The 17,562-nt window shown below is 38.6% G+C and overlaps 1 protein-coding gene across 1 annotated transcript; it reads left to right on the forward strand.

The window, feature by feature from the left end:
• The first annotated feature begins 15,650 nt into the window (after positions 1–15,650).
• On the forward strand, positions 15,651–17,122 carry LOC113524007 (regakine-1). The gene is made up of 3 exons (XM_026910122.3): positions 15,651–15,806; positions 16,538–16,649; positions 16,788–17,122. The coding sequence occupies exons 1-3, from the start codon at positions 15,737–15,739 to the stop codon at positions 16,891–16,893; spliced, it is 288 nt and encodes a 95-aa protein (XP_026765923.1). The 5' UTR covers positions 15,651–15,736; the 3' UTR covers positions 16,894–17,122.
• The last annotated feature ends 440 nt before the right edge of the window (positions 17,123–17,562 follow it).

Raw genomic sequence — 17,562 nt, forward strand, 5'->3', positions numbered from 1 at the left:
ATCCCGAAATCAAAAGCACTGTGGTATAATTAAGCAATATCACACAAGCGAGAGTGCTGTTGTACTGAATATCAGCACGGCTGTGATTCATCTGTAGGCTCGAGGCAACAGGTAATCACAGCCATACTGATATTCAGTACAACAGCTTGAATGCGATTATGATATTGCTTTTATTCAACAGTTCTATAAACAAGAAATTAATATTGAGTAACTGACATTTCCAAAACACTTTGGGTAAATATTTTGTTAATTTTTGCTCCATCGACGAAAATAGTTCCCAAAGAAGCCACAACTGGATAGAGTGTTGCATGTTGCCATGCCAACGCACAGACTGACTAACAGTTTCAGTGTAACAAACTAAATCAAATCAAATCATTTTATTGTGTCCAGGTGGTGAAAATCTTGGGTGCATTCTCAGCAGCTGTGCAGTATAAAATACAAGCATACAGGCCACAATATACACAATAAACACCTGTACAGCATGTATAGTAACTGGGCACTGCAGCCATACTGGACGCCATCTTGGATCTCCGATATCACATATTGCTAGATTTGGAATTTTATGTAGTGAACACACACAAGCGGAGTGATACACACAGTGAAATATCACAGTGCTGTTATACTAAATAAAGTATCAGCACTCTTGAAACGCTGCTTGTCCAATCCAATTAGTGGATCGGAACTAACTCTTCTATAATGGTTCCTTATTACAGAAGTAGTCTAGTTTCAACCCTTTTTGATAGAGAGCCAATCTGCTGTAGGGTTCTACCTACAAGTGCTCTCCTAGAGACAACCAAAGAAACTTTAAGATTTCCAAATTTGACCTTTTTCTAAGCATGTATACTTTTGGGCATCAAACAAGAGCAGTGCTTTATTGCATACTATGTGCACTGCAGGGTGTGTGCAATAAAATGCCTACAGCTATCCATTGCCGTCTTAAGTTATCAACTAAAGACTTGAACATCTGACTTGTGTAAAATGACCTGTGAACACCCCTGCAGGAAATAAACATATTAACATCCATTCATCTTCAGTAACCGCTTTATCCTGGTCAGGGTCATGGCAGAAGCCAGAGCCCATCCTGGGAACCCTGGGCACAAGGTGGGAGAGTACACCCTGGATGTGTACATACACATTCATAGGGGCAATTTAGCATAGCTAATCCACCGCCCTGCATGTTTTTAGACATACAGTGGCACAGTAACCTGAGCTCAGGGTCAAACCAGGGACCCTGGAGCTGTAAGGCAGCAAGACAACCCACTGACATTTCTAGATAAATGAATAGAATATGAGAGAAGGAATTAAATAATTAACTTCCTGAAAGAAAGGCCTACATTTTCTGTAGTTCTTCCCTCTACAACAGGCTCCACTATCACTATCTGCTGTAATAATTCTGAAATGCAAAGCTTCAACCTTTTTAACAACTGTTTAGTTGGACGTACAGAAGCCCAGGCCACTGAACCAACACCTGTAATTTTTATTTTTTTTTTGTCATGCATGTAAGTTGACTATTTAAGTTGTGTTATTGTCAGGCTATTTAGTTTTTCCCTAATATATTATCTTGTTATTTATTTAATACAGTCCTAGGCCCAGATTCATATTAGAGCTAGCAAAGACATTATAATAACTTTCATTAATATCTATGAATGAAACATATGAAACATAAGCTATTAGCACATGTTTACAAAGGATAGTAAATTAGTTTCTAGTTCATTGGAGTACACATAATTATAATTTGCATGTTTCCTGTATAGTAAATGAGCTGGCACAGCGGGTTGTGCTAGCTCCTGCTTAGTGTGAGTTTTGACCGCACTCCCCATATTTGTGTGGGTTTTCTTGCGCGTTCTCTTGTTTAAGACCACTGTCCAAAAACATGTAGGTAGGTGGATTAGTTATGGTGTGAATGAGTCTGTGAATGTGTGTGCATGTGTGTATATGTTGTCCTGCAATGAACTGGCATCCAACTTAGGGTGTATTCCCACCTCACACCAGGATAGGCTCCGGATCCACCACCATCTTAACCAGGATAAAGTGCTTGCAGAACATGAATAAATGAATGAATCAATCAATCAATCAATCAATCAATCAATCAATCAATTAATTAATTAGCTGTATTAAATGTGTTGGTGGAACCACAACTCTTGCAGCTTTTTCTTGTTGCCATGCCCCTATATTCAAATACCATCACCTTCAGTGATATTTCCTTTTTTCCTGATATACAAAAGGTAATGCATGTGTTTGTACTTTAAGTCAAAATTTAAACCCTAATTAGGGGTCAAAGCACTGAAGGTGCTGGAACACTATTGATTTGTTAGGATTTTTCTTCTTCTGATTCTCTGCTGAAACATATCATGCAGACCAAAGTCCTACAGACATGAAACTTGGTCAACATGTACTACTGTATGTCCAACACAGGCCAGCGAGATGGGCCCAATCGGCCTGATGGTGGCACTGTAGCACCAGCATTTACATTTTACAAACAAAATTTTTTTCTCTGATTCCTTGGCTTAAACCAAATTAATCTAGGATGGATTTTTTGCAGATTTTTTGCCATGATTAATTTTTTTGCTGATTTAGATTTTTGGCCTATCTTCACAATTGTGGTGTCAACCTCTCACCAGAGTGTGAATCTCAATAATTATCAAGAACATCCTGAACTTTGTAAGCAATATGCCCGCCATACATTAATCAATACTAAGGAGGTTTGTGTTCTCAAATAGCTGTAATTCATGATTGGTTAAATAGACTTGAAACACATGTCCAATACCTCATCCTCAAGTTTCTGAGGATGTCTACAAAGGCTGGTGCATGGTTATACATAAGGGGCAGAGCTAAGGTCAGATAACTGTTTCTCAAGAACTGTAAGGCCGTAAGGCCAATTAATTACTAATTACATCATTGGCCATTCAGTTTTCAGCAGGTATTTGATAGGGTTAATACTGAGCTATCCTCATGAAACTTGAATGGTAGGTTCAGGGAGGGACCCACTACTATCTGATGCAATCTTACTCATCTTGGCCACTGGGAGGCACTATTCATGATCATAGAGTTTAGAGTTAAGTTCGAATAGGAGTTTCTCAGGAACCAAAACTCCACTTGAGCATCTGTTCATCTGTAGCTGGATTTTTGCTAATCACTAAATTACATCAAAAACATGGCTTCCTGCAACCAATCAGCTTGACAGCTATCATCACAAAACTTAATAAGTATGTTCATGTATGGTCTCTTTATTACTCTATGAATCTTGGCAATAACTGGCCACTGGGGGTGCTATTTGCGAGGAGTGCTTGGACCCTACAGATTTCCAATTCTGATATCGGTCTATACATATATATATATATATATATATATATATATATATATATATATATATATATATATATATGTATATATATATGAGAGAGAGAGAGAGAGACAGATAGATAGATTACACTGATTAGATTAGTAGATTAGTAGCACTGTGCACATTAACAAAGTGTAGTTTATATATATAGTAACTAAATAACAAGGCTATGGACAGGGAATATGTGCAGTAGCTATTGAGTAGATAACAGTATGAATGGTAATTACACTATGTTATAATAATAGGTATAAAAAATATAATATATACAAGTATTGAGTATAAATATATGTAAGAGATATGTACATTGTATATACAACAGTACCCAGATTAACTAGTGATAATATCCAATACACACACCGATCAGCCATAACATTATGACCACCTGTCTAATATTGTGTTGGTCCCCCTTTTGCTGCCAAAACAGCTCTGACCCTTCGAGGCATGGACGCCACTAGATCCCTGAAGGTGTGCTGTGGTATCTGGCACAAAGACGTTAACAGCAGATCCTTTAAGTCCTGTAAGTTGCGAGGTGGGGCCTCCATGGATCAGACTTGATGGCCAGCACACCCCACAGATGTTCGATTGGATTGAGATCTGGGGAATTTGGAGGCAACACTTGAACTCTTTGTCATGTTCCTCGAACCATTCCTGAACAATTTGTGCAGTGTGGCAGGGCGCATTATCCTGCTGAAAGAGGCCACTGCCATTAGGGAATACTGTTGCCATGAAGGGGTGTACCTGGTCTGCAACAATGTTTAGGTAGGTGGTATGTGTCAAGATAGCATCCATATGAATGCCAGGACCCAAGGTTTCCCAGCAGAACATTGCCCAGAGCATCACACTGCCTCCGCCAGCTTGTGTTCTTCCCATAGTGCATCCTGGTGCCATCTCTTCCCCAGGTAAACGATGCACACAGACCCGGCCTTCCACATGATGTAAAAGAAAATGTGATTTATCGGACCAGGCCACCTTCTTCCATTGCTCCTTGGTCCAGTTCTGATGCTCATCTCTCCATTGTAGGCACTTTTGGCAGTGGACAGAGGTCAACATGGGCGATCTGACAGGTCTGTGGCTACACAGCCCCATACGCAGCAAGCTGCGATGCACTGTGTGTTCTGACTCCTTTCTATCAGAGCTAGCTTTAACTTTTCAGCAATTTGTGCTACAATAGCTCTTCTGTGGGATCAGACCAGACGGACTATCCTTCACTCCCCACGCGCATCAGTAAGCCTTGGCGCCCATGACCCTGTCGCTAGTTCACCGGATGTCCTTCCTTGGACCACTTTTGGTAGGTACTAACCACTGCATACCAGGAACACCCCACAAGGCCTAACGTTTTAAAGATGCTCTGACGCAGTCATCTAGCCATCACAACTTGGCCGTTGTCGAAGTCTCTCTAATCCTTATGCTTGCCCATTTTTCCTGTTTCCAACACATCAGCTTCAAGAACCGACTGGTCACTTGCTGCCTAATATATCTCAAGCCTTGACAGGTGCTATTGTAACGAGATAATCAATATTATTCACTTCACCTGTCAGTAGTCATAATGTTATGGCTGATCAGTGTATATACAGATACTATACAGATATATAAAAATAAATTAAGATATGTACTATGAATCTACAATTATATAGCGATATTACAGAACATATAGTATAGAATAGAGCTGCAGGATGATTACAGGCAGTAAAACATCAGTGGCCTAACGGAGTAGTGGTGGTGTAGTGGTAGTGTAGAGTTCAGCTGAGTAATGTTTGTGGGGAAGAAGCTGGCCCTGAGCCTGCTGGTTCTGGTGTGAATGTTCCTGTATCTCTTCCTGGATGTAAGAAGGTTGACCAGTTTGTGACGGGAATGGGAGGAGTTCCTGATGATGTTGCATGCACTACACAGCATCTCCTGTGGTGAAGATGGTCAATGGCTTGGAGTTGGGCACCAATGATGTGTTGGGTAGTTTTCACCACCCTTTGCAGGTCTTTTCCTTCAGACACCGTGGAGCTGCCATACCGCACTGTGATGCAGTCGGTCAGATTCTGTCAGTGGTGCAGTGATATAAACTTGTCCAGATCTACAGAAACAGATGAACTTTCTTCAGTCTCCTCAGGAAGTAAAAATGCTGTTGTGCCATTCTAACCAGAATTGAAGTATTATGGTGCCAGGACAGATCCTCAGAGATGTGGACACCTAGGATCTTGAAGCTGGAGACATACTCAACTTTAGTCCCACTGATGTAGATGGGAGAGTGTTTCTGCTGCTTTCAGATTTCCAGAAGCCAACAATGAGCTCTTTGGACTTCTCAGCATAGAGGGTGAGGTTATTGGTGGAACACCATGCTGCTAGACTTTGGATCTCCTCCCTGTAGGCCGACTCATCATTGTTGCTGATGTGACCTACCACTGTGGTATCATCTGCATACTTGATGATGTTGGAGTTATGCAGAGGCACACAGTCATGGGTGAACAGGGAGTAGAGCAGTGGACATAGCACACAACCCTCTGGGATGCCAGTGTTCAGGATGAGGGTAAATGACTGGTTACATTCATTCGATTTATCTGCTGTCTAACTTTTAACACTGTGGCTCAGTCTTGGTTGTTATTATATGATTTTAATAAATCCACTCAGTGTAATGCATCCAGGACACACTGAGACCATTATCGTACACCGATCAGCCATAACATTAAAACCACCTGCTTAATATTGTGTAGGTCCCACTTGTGCCACCAAAACAGTTCTGACCCATCGAGGCATGGACTCCACTGACCTCTGAAGGTGTGCTGTGGTATCTGGCTCCAAGACGTTAGCAGCAGATCCTTTAAAAGTCCTGTAAGTTGTGAGGTGGGGCCTCCATGGATCAGACTTGTTTGTACAGCACATCCCACAAATGCTTGATCGGATTGAGATCTGGGGAATTTGGAGGTGAAATCAACACCTCGAGCTCTTTGTCATGTTCCTCATAGCATTCCTGAACAATTTTTGCAGTGTGGCAGGGAGCATTATCCTGCTGAAAGAGCCCACTGCCATTAGGGAATACCGTTGCCATGAAGGGATGTACTTGGTCTGTAACAATGTTTAGGTAGGTGGCACGTGTCAAAGTAACAACCACATGAATAGCAGGACCCAAGGTTTCCCAGCAGAACATTGCCCAGATCATCACACTGCCTCCACTGGCTTTCCTTCTTCCCATAGTGCATCCTGGTGCCATCTCTTCCTCAGGTAAGCAATGCACATGATGTAAAAGAAAATGTCATTCATCAGACCAGGCCACCTTCTTCCATTGCTCCATGGTCCAGTTCTGATGCTCACATGCGCATTGCATGTGCTTTCGGTGGTGGACAGTGGTCAGCATGGGCACTCTGACTGGTCTGCGGCTACTCAGCCCCATACACAGCAAGCTTTGATGCACTATGTGTTCTGACACCTTTCTAGCATAGCCTGCATTAACTCTTTCAGCAATTTGTGCTACAGTAGCTCTTCTGTGGGATCGGACCAGATGGGCTAGATTCGCTCCCCACACGCATCAGTGAGCCTTGGGCACCCATGACCCTGTCGCTGGTTCACCAGTTGACCATCCTTGGACCGCTTAAGGTAGGTACTAACCACTGCATACCGGGAACACCCACAAGACCTGCCATTTTGGAGATGCTCTGAGCCAATCCTCTAGCCATCACAATTTGGTCCTTGTCAAAGTTGCTCAGATCCTTACGCTTGCCAATTTTTCCGCTTCCAACACATCAGCTTTGAGAACTGACTGTTCACTTGCTGCCTAATATATCCCACCCCTTGACACATGCTGGTGTAATGAGATAATCAGTTTTATTCCCCTCACCTGTCGGTGGTTTTAATGTTATGGCTGATTGGTGTATATTTGATGTGCACTGAATTTTGAAGAAAAAAAACATCCTGGTAAAAATAATGCAAATTTCATGTTACAGATCGTGAATATAAACAAAACGAGTAATTACCTATGTAAAACATACAATCGAATGCATGGTGTAAAATTGTGTGTAGATTATACTCAGGAGCTGCTGCACCAACAGGTGACGTCTCTTCCTGTGGAACATTTAATTTCATAAGCATGCTTGTCGGAAATATGGGTCAGCCTTAGAATGGGTAGTAACACTAAGCAAGAGGTATAGATGCCAATTTGCTGTCTAACCTTAATTTGAAAGGAATTATGCCTTCAAAAAAAATGAAATATCTTTACTGAATGACTAGAGGGCAGCAGGAACTGTACCTCTAAATATGAACCTACTAGATTTCTATTTTTCAGTGCCATAAATAGTGGTGCGTCAGGCCGAATTCTACGTCTGTGTGTTCTGAACAAGAGTCTCAGAAAGTACAGGAAGTTCAGAATGCTGATGCGTACTGTTTCACATTTTCAAATCCCAGAAAATTGCCATCGTGTTAAAACATGTTAGAACCACAACAACTGACGATACCTGAAAGTAATATGCAAAATTTCGGGTAAAACAATATGATAAATTTAATAAAAAAAAAGAAGAAGAAGAAGAAAGAAGAAAAGCTAGAAAGGAAAGTCAAGTTTCCAGAAAGAGCCTTAATGAGATGTGTGTGTGTGTGAGATAAAATACATCTCAAACTTTATTAAGTTCATTATTTATTAAGTTATTAATTAGTTGCATTTTAATATTATGCATGCATGCATACTACTACTACTGCTACTACTACTACTACTACTACTACTAATAATAATAATAATAATAATATAATGAATAATGATATATTATTAATCTTACATTATATTATTATTAATATTATGTTATTATTGTTTTTGGTGGTGTTGGTGGTGGTTGTATTGGTGCAGTTGTCATTGTTGTTATTGTGTTTTTTTAGTGTTTGTTGTTTTTGTTATGAATAAATAATAATTTTTTTATAATGAATGTTGACCTTTATTTTTAGAATTATTTTTTATTATTATTATTTTAGGAATAAAGTAAAGCACATCCAACCCAAGCTCAAAGCTTTAATAGTGGTTTTCTTGCAGTCCAGGAAATTGAGCTCTAGAGTCTATCAGAGGATTTTTAACCACTGGGTTCCCACAGTTATCAAACCACAGTGATGATTATTTTGTGACCTCTCAGTACACTACATCAAATCCTATCTCTCAGCGTTAATGTGGGTTTTCTGTGAGATCAGGAAGTTAGATAATCTTCACCAAGCTCCTATCCAGGGTGATGTGGTTTGATGCTGTTAATGATATTGAATTGTTATTTAGATTATTATCAATGTTTTGTGTTTGAGTAAAGAAGCAAAAACACTTCTGCATGCTTTAAGTCTAAGCCCATGATTTTTTTTTTACATTTAATTTTAGTTTTTATTTTTCTTTTTCAATTTTTTACAGTTTTTAAAAATTTGGTTTATAAATGGATGGTTTGATGATGAAGTTGATAAAAGTTATTGGCTTCGAGGTTTTTGCCTGGGAGCTTCTCACCCACTTGATGTGGTTAACACAACAAGAAGTGTGTGTGTGTGTGTGTGTGTGTGTGTTTAGTTTTGAAACTTCCTGCCTGCTGCTCGTGCATGACACTCATCTCGCCCTTGCTAGGAAATTCACACCTATATATTTAGAATGAAAGTGTACTTGAGTTTGTGTGTGGGGGGTTGTTATGTGTGTGTCTGTGTATGTTTGTGTATGCGCTCCTACTGAAACAGAAGACCTTTAAAGGGGTAGGGACCTTTAAAGGGAAGACCTAAAAAGGGGCCCATGGATCAAGAGGTTAAAAAAACAACCACAACATAACCCGTCAAGCAGACAATACTGAAAGGGAATGTAAACTGTAATCTTAACAAACATCATAAGTTTACACCCTTTATCAAAATGTACTATTCTAATGATTATTTGCTCAGTTGCCAACTCTCAGGCTGTTAGAGGACATGATTTACATTATTTACAGTATGTGGCAGATGCCCTCATCCAGAGCAACGTACATTTATCTCATTTATACAATTAAGCAGTTGAAGGTTAGGGGCCTTGCTCGAGGACCCGGCATTGACAGCTTGACAGTGCTGGGATTTAAACTCATGACCTTCTGATCAGAAGTGTAAGCATAAGAATGCATTTTATTACTAAATACATGCTGTTCAAACTAGCTACAAAATGATCAGAGAACTAGCCTAAAATGTGACCTTTGGAACAGGGGTGGATCTAGGATTTTTCTCAATCGGGGGCCACAGAGGGGCCACACTTTACACAGAGGGGCCAAGTACATGTCCTACATTTATACGTAATTCTTTGTTCAGTTAGCTTTATATGCATTTCGCATGTCATACCTTGTGTGCTGTTGGCTCTACAGGCTTCAGCCAGAAGGACACTCACATCATTGAATGGATTCTGTAAATTGTTCATTACGGGCCCTTAAGTTCAAGTACTTCATGGACTTGAAAAAATCCATAACAAGACAACTCTCTGAATTATTTTTAACACTTTATTGTTAAACTAGTGAGCTAAGCAGTGTTGTTAAACATGTGCGACGTTAGCTATCGCTAACATTAACTAATGTTTGCTAGCTAGCTACCTGACATTGGACAAACAGAAGTTCAGGGACAGGAAGTAAATGCTCACTCAAACATTAGCTCAGGTGCTGAATGGCGACTTACCATGAAGCTTGCATGGCTGGTGCTGTAGACTCCAAGGTCAAGGTAGACTCCAATATGCGCTGCAGTCAGTATTGGTCAGGAACCGTAACAAGATGCATTTGAAATGATGGTTGGATTTCAAACGAACAGTGATATTTACTCATCGTTCTAGATTCAGCCAATGAAGTGCCTTGAAGCAACACGGGTGGATAATGACCATGGAGCTTACTACATTAGGCTTAGCTATCAGTGCTAGTGACAGGACAGGGGCACTTCAGGGGCCAATCAGATTTCAGCTGGGGCCTGTGCCCCGCTGGCCCCACCCCTGGCCCTGCCCCTGCTTCAGAATCAGACCTGCTATACTGCTGGCTGGCTATTATACTACTGCACGATTTGTCGATGAAGTGAAATACTATAGGCCTAAATAGAATGTGACGACAAGCAAAAAGCTGAGAGACCAACCGACGGCTTTGAAAACCACAAATTAAAATTGCCATCTCTCAACGTCAGGAAGTAGTCATCTCTGTATTCAGTACAGTTCAGAGTACTGTATGAAGTATGGCTCACTTCTTGTGTCACATCTGATCTTAGGAACAGTTCAGATTTTAATTTAAACAGGCAGTTACAGATAATAAAAAATACCTATCTTTCTGTTAGCCAGTATCACTCATTGCTGCTTCTTCAAATTCACTGGGACACGTGAGCTGGTGTTTGTGTGCTTAATTGCTCTTGGCTAATGGGTCCTTCATTGGAAGACAGAGGGAGGAAATGCAAACAGATAAGTTACCAAAATGGCAACTTTACCTTTCAGCTTATGGATGTCAGGCCTTTATGGAAAAGATGTTGTTGCATGAATATTAGTTGTTTTCTAGTTGACCAGTAATTCAAAAGAGTGGTCGGTTAGTCATCTTTTGAATCGTTTTTAGGATGTTTTATTAGTGCAAAAATGAACACATTAAACCACACTTCAATTAGCATCCATACACAGGCTACAAATTACATTTCAAGCTTCAGTGCTTTTTTCAGGCTACACTGCTAACAAATGACATATTACACTGTTTAAGGACAAAACAATCGTTAAAATGCACTTGTGCTGATTCTGGAACGGAGAATGCGCAGTGTGGAAGTCATGTCTGTCAACAGAGTTGTCCTTACAGCTGAGTGAGCGGCTTTTCTTGCATGGAGGATGTGACGTCTAGAGCACTATCTCGGAGGTTTTTCCAGGCTGATAATGACCCAGGAGTTAAACCGCTGTGTTCAATTTCGACCTCAGTAGCGTCCGGGACTTTTTTTTCTTTCTGGGACTTTTTTGTTCCTAGTTTGCAGCTGACTGTAGTATCAATTTCATCTATTATGAAATATTTTTAGACCAACAAAGTACATTACTTTCAATTTTTTTTTCACTGTCTATTGTTTTACTGCCTTGCTGTTTTTTTCCACCACCCTGACAAGTCTATTCCACCCCTACTCTGAAGTTATTTCTGCTCTCTTTCTTTATGCCACTTTAGTTATTTTTCCGTGCTGTCATTACGTTGCCCTTTGACTCTGAATGAACTGACTAACCACTGCACCGCTATGTGTTTCTCACTTTTTCACACCTGCTGTCTGTGGCTTCACCCTCTGCTAAGTGTTGTGTTTACTTCTATGTGTCCTTATGACTGAGTGTTATCAATTTCATCTATAAACACAACCATGAACAAAGATTGTGATAGAACTAGATTTTAAATACTAATAAACAAACATTTCATTATATGACATTTTTGTCTGGACTCATCCTTTAGTCATCAAACCCCAAAGAGCCAGAATAAAACACTGGATAGTGTTGATTCATTTTCTATGTTTACATTTACATTTATGCCATTTGGAAGACGCCCTTATCCCGAGCGACTTACAGAAGTGCTTTGTAGTCTCTATCAAGAGCACATCCTCATGCTAGTTCACTAGGTCAGAGACTAAGAGCAACAGATGCACTACTGTCAGAGCTTCTATAGCAACAGCTCTTGCAATAGTGCAGCTGCAAATCACAGGTTTATATTAATGCACTCATTCTAATACGTTATCATTTTTATAGTAACAGCTCATTCACGGGGATTTATGTGGCAGACACTCCACATAAATAATTTAAAAAAAAAGAATGTGTGTAATCGTTGATATGGTGAACTTTTCATTTTAAATATCTGTGTAACACCTACAGATTGCACGGTGGATTAGTGGTTAGCACTGTTGCCTTAAAACCGCTGGGGTTGGGGGCTTGACTCTTGTCTCCGCCCTGTGTGTGTGGAGTTTGCATGTACTCCCCATGCTTCGGGGGTTTCCTCCAGGTACTCTGGATTCCTCCCCCAGTCGAAAGACAAGCGTCGTAGGCTGATTGGCATTTCCAAATTTTCCGTAGTGTGTGTGGAATTATGCCCTGTGATGGGTTTGCACCCTGTCCAGGGGGTCCCCCGCCTTGTGCCCCGAGTTCCCTGGGATAGACTCCAGGCTTCCCGCGACCCTGTGTAGGATAAGCGATACAGAAAATGGATGGATGTAACATTTATGGAAGGAGTCTCCATGTCAGTGCTTTGTAACAATCAGAGTTACATGAAAAGCTGTAACTTTAAGTTTTCCAACACAAGTCTTTAGGACAGAGGAGTTTTTGCTGTTTCTGTGTTGTTGTTTTTTTTTTGTTTGTTTGTTTGCTTGTTTGTTTTATTAACCTCAAGCAAGAGAAAAAAGAGAGAGAAAAAAGTGAGGCTGGTGAGGAAATGACATTTATAATGTAAGTAATAATAGAAACCAAATTTATATGTTTTGTGAATATTAAATGTATAAACGGCTAAAACATATGACTTGTCATTCTTTAATTCATAAAAATGTATAATATTTGCTATGTCAGTATAGAAATTGCTGTGAAGTTTTAGGAATAAAACACTCTGAGACGTGCTGATATAGAAAATCTCCAGTAACTACAGTTCGTCATGCCACCATGTCATTCAGAATTTTACTATGACAGCAACACACAGTGTTTTATTCCTTAGTTATTAATGTTTTTTTGCAGTATTCATGTTCCTACATACTGTACGATTGCTGAATATTTAGGTTCTGATTCAAGAATCGAATTTGTCTTTGTTCCGCTGACTTTGCCTTTGAACTACAAAACTGGGTATAGATGTTGTGAAGCTGTTTAATCTTCCTGTTGTAAATTTGCTCAGAGAGAAGGCAACAGGCCTGCCATCATTCAGCCTGTGACTTCCCCTTTCTTCACCTCTAAAGTTTGTCTTTACTGTAATATAAATTGTAGATGGGTTGGGGGGATTTTTTAAGACAGAGTCAGCTAACTATGCTGCAGATCTGCAATGTTTCCTCTCAGTGTTTGTGAAACTTTTTTGCACAATAAGGCGCTGAGTGTTAGCTCGTTCTCATCAAACCACTCCTCCACCCCCCTACTCATTTCTCTTGACCACAAACAGGACTGCAAAAAGCTGCAGCACGCAAATTTTGCACTTCAGCCTCCACTCTTTTTCTCCTTGTTAAATGGCATGTCATTTATTTTAACTAGTTATAACTGCAGATCTCTTGGTTCCTTTTTTTTTTTTTATATATATATAATTTTTTAAATTTACTTTTTTAACCTATGTTAAAATGTTGCAGTTTTTCTAAGTTGCTTCAACACACTTCACTGAACATTACCCCATTTTCTCAATACCTAAAACATGATCCCAAAATGCTTCGCTCATTTGCACATACCCCAAACTTCCATCCAAAAAGCAAACATTAAACCCAAAAATCACAAACTAAAATTTTCACTCAGGTGGCACCACAAGCAAACAAATACACAAGCACACAATGTCTACTACAGAGTAGCAGGATCACTAATTCAAAGACTTGTTATTGCAATGAATAATTCATGACTTGCTAATCAGGGTAAATATAGATTGAACAACATTATACTACAGCCCTCAAAATAAAATAAAGAAGTATGCAAATACACCAAAATACTGCAAGAAAGAAAATCAAGTTTTATATCCTTGAATTTACCGTATACAAAACATACAGTCAATTACAGAACAAATATACACATGTAAATACAACCCATTCAAATTAATGAAAAATACAGTAAAGTATAACATCAATATTTTCAAATTAGGGAATGTGATGTCAAAGAAAACATATTGTCTGTCTCTGGCTTGGGGGCCACATGACCTCATCACACAAGGTGCTTGGCTCCTAAGGCAGCAGGGGAAACACACTATGACTCTGTTCTGCATTTCTGGTAGGAGAATAATGCTGTTGGCCCTGATGTTGTTCATCTAATAAGAGTCATTGTTTGCCTCGAGCTTGAGCTGCTTCTGCTCAATTCTACAAAACTACTGAATAATGAGTATTCTGACTATCACGTCTATAGTTATAATTTTGCATGAACTATTACCACAAGTCATACAGGGCTATAAGATTGTGATATAGTTAATACATTGACTTCACATTAAAAAACATAGTCTTCTCACAGTGTCTCCATGCTTTACACTAAGCTACAGTACATTAAACAGAGTATAAACAACAACAGGTACAGTATAATAAATAAATGAGAACATTTCTGTGATACAGTTGTGTACCTATCCCATATTGAAATGAATACTGAAGTGAATACTGCAATCTATCTTTCCTGTAAAAAGCAGATTGCAGTAAATTACTGGTTCTCCTGCCTTTAAGGTACGGACTATAGAAGCAACCGTGAAGCCGCTCAGATTTGGTTAGACTTGGACATGGACTGAATTTCATTCTCCTACCGCTCCTCTTCGCACACTTTGTTGCCTTCTGCCATTTTTTATTTTTTTTGTCTATTTTTCAATAAAGACGGGTGTATAAAAAGAGCCACATGTGTGTTCCTTTTGAAGAATGGACCAAAGAGGTAATGATTGGTGTGAGAAACATTTTTTGTTTCCACCTGTAGAGCTGTGTGTTAATTGAGTTTAAGCTGTGATGACTCAAATACATAAATATATTACGATAAGTGATAGTGCTTTCTGAATGATCGCACAATGCAACCTTTGCCTTAGTAATGAGATCTGTGTGTATGGTTTTGCTCAAATAGTGCAACCGTTCTGTACCATGAGTGAAAACACATGAATAGTGTCTATATTTATGGGAAATGTGGTATTCTACTGAGACATTGTTAGAAACTATAACATACTAGACTGAGTGCATTAATATAAACTTGTGATTAGAAGGTGTATTATTGTCAGAGATGCTGTTAGAGAAAAATATTAAATGCTTTCTGACCAATCAGAATCCAGAATTCAACTGCTTTGTGGTATAATAAAAAAAAACTGATAAACTGCTGTTGTGTTATTAAATTGCACTTTTTAATGAATTTATTGTCTCTGTTGCTGTAGTGTGTGACTGTGTTTCAGTGTTTTGTGGCATCTGGCATTTTAGTTAATATTCACACTGAGAGCAGATTGGAAGTTTGGATTGCTCCAAAATAGTTATATGTATTTATCTTTATATATATTTATATATATCTTTATATATTTTATTGGTTTATGTTTGTGTTTAACATGGTTAGGTGAGGTGAGTTTGGCTTCAAAGTGTTAAACGCCACTCTGTACTTTCTCACTTTGGTGAAAACCACAGTTGGTGCTTTTTTTTTCTCTTAGTCAAGGTGGAACATTTTGTCGCCTACAAACCTCCCCTTCACCCAAACCACACTCCCCCTCCTGCTCTCAGATTATATAAAAGCAAGGGTGAAGTGATATCTGCATTATTACAATAGATTATAGATCAATATCTTCATCATCATCCTCATCACCATCAGCAGCCATGCTCTGTCGTTCTCTTCTGCCGGTTCTTCTGGTTCTAGCCTGCCTTCAGTACTTGACAATGGCCAACAGTAAGATTTTTCAGCTTTTTATTAACATCTATATCTGCAAATTGCTGTTTTACAATAGTTTATTCACTCAAATATAAGTTTGAAGTATTTATTAAACTCTAGTACATGATTGTTTTTAAAATTTTTGGAAGTGACTTGAACATAATATCATAAAAATGATATATCACTCACCTTATAGCTGGTGTCTAGTGACATCGACTCACAGATCTGATCATTTTTCACTCGATAGTAATGCGCTGGTTGCTGAATTTCTTAAAAACTGTCAAAGTTTGTTCTTCTGTTCTATCTGTTCATTACACTCTTTAGTTCAAGGTCATTTATAAATTTACATTCACAGCAAAAAAGCAGACGCCCTTATCCAAAAGCGACTTATGCAAGTACATTCTATTCTCTACCAAATGGATAGATAGTTTTAATTCCTTCATGTTAGTTAAATAGGTCAAATAGTTAAATGAAAATATCATCAACCTAGAAGCCTGTTAGAGGGAAGTTAGCACAGCGTGAACGAAAAACGGGTAGGTCTTCTTTTGTCTTTGTTTAAAGACAGCCAGTGACGGAGCTGTTCGGAAATACATCAGTTTCTCCAAATTTGAGCACAAGTAGCACATTAAAAAAAATAGCTGTCTTTTATTTATTTTTATTTTTTTTTTAAATAGACATTTATTAGGCAATAGAGTATTTTTACATAATAATTAAATTAATTAAAAATGTTTTAAAAATTTTTTACGCAGGTGCAAAAGGACCAGAGGACTGTTGTTTCAAATTCTATAAGAAACCAATACCCGTAAGAGCCATTAAAACGTATGAAAATACGAGCAATGACTGTCCGAAAACTGGAATCATGTAAGCATTTTTTATTACATTTTTTAATGATAAGATTGGTTATTTTTACTCATTAATTTTTAAAAAGAATTTATGAATGTCAGTCATTTTGGTGATTGTTGTGGTTCAACACTGGTTTAAATCTTCTTTTCTTTCCAGTTTTACTACCCAGAATTCCAGCCGCGTGTGCGTGGACCCTGGCTTTAAGTGGGTGCAGCGGGCCATTGATGTAGTTGACCAGCGCCTGTATGAAAACTCAAACTAAACTCAGCCGAGCTGTTAAATCCCTTATCCATTAATCAGAAAATTTCTTTACATATTCCATTTTTATCTAAATAAAGTTTAATGGGATAAAGCTTTTCATTATATATCACCTTTTGCTAAAATACGTTTGCCATTATGTAAGACAAAATTATTGCTTTTCTCTTTTGTTAAAGTACATTTTATCACTCATTATTGCTTTTTTATATTAAATAAAGCCACATTAAAAAATACATGTTGGAATTAATTTTAATTTAAATATTCACCCACATCTTCAGTAGCTGCTGATGATTATGCTTACGTCACACACAAAATTTGAGATATGAGACAAATAACTAACTAAATATCAAGTAGCATAGACTGTGTCGTACTTAACGAATGCAGTACAAGAGAAGTATGAAAGGATACATGGCTTTGAGAAGTTTTGAGAATCATCAGTTCTACTCTAAAACCATGTAAATATACCCCCACTTGGCACAATATAGACTGCCACCTTTACAAGTCTCCTATTTACTATTGCACATGGGAACAGAATGGAATTACACATCTTCATTATCTCTTCCACAATAATCATTTCCTGTCATTCAAAGATTTAGGCCGGAAATACAAATTTGTGAGCCAGCAGTTTTTTCAATATATACAAATTAAATCAATTATTAGAAGTAAAATCGAC

This window comes from Pangasianodon hypophthalmus, chromosome 4 (assembly GCF_027358585.1).
Source record: "Pangasianodon hypophthalmus isolate fPanHyp1 chromosome 4, fPanHyp1.pri, whole genome shotgun sequence".
In the NCBI taxonomy this organism is placed as follows: Eukaryota; Metazoa; Chordata; class Actinopteri; order Siluriformes; family Pangasiidae; genus Pangasianodon; species Pangasianodon hypophthalmus.

Coding starts and splice junctions, on each gene's coding strand:
- LOC113524007 (XM_026910122.3), top strand. CDS start 15,737: ATGCTCTGTCGTTCTCTTCTGCCGGTTCTTCTGGTTCTAGCCTGCCTT. Junction 15,807..16,537: donor GTACTTGACAATGGCCAACA/GTAAGATTTTTC, acceptor TTTTTTACGCAG/GTGCAAAAGGACCAGAGGAC. Junction 16,650..16,787: donor TGTCCGAAAACTGGAATCAT/GTAAGCATTTTT, acceptor TTTTCTTTCCAG/TTTTACTACCCAGAATTCCA.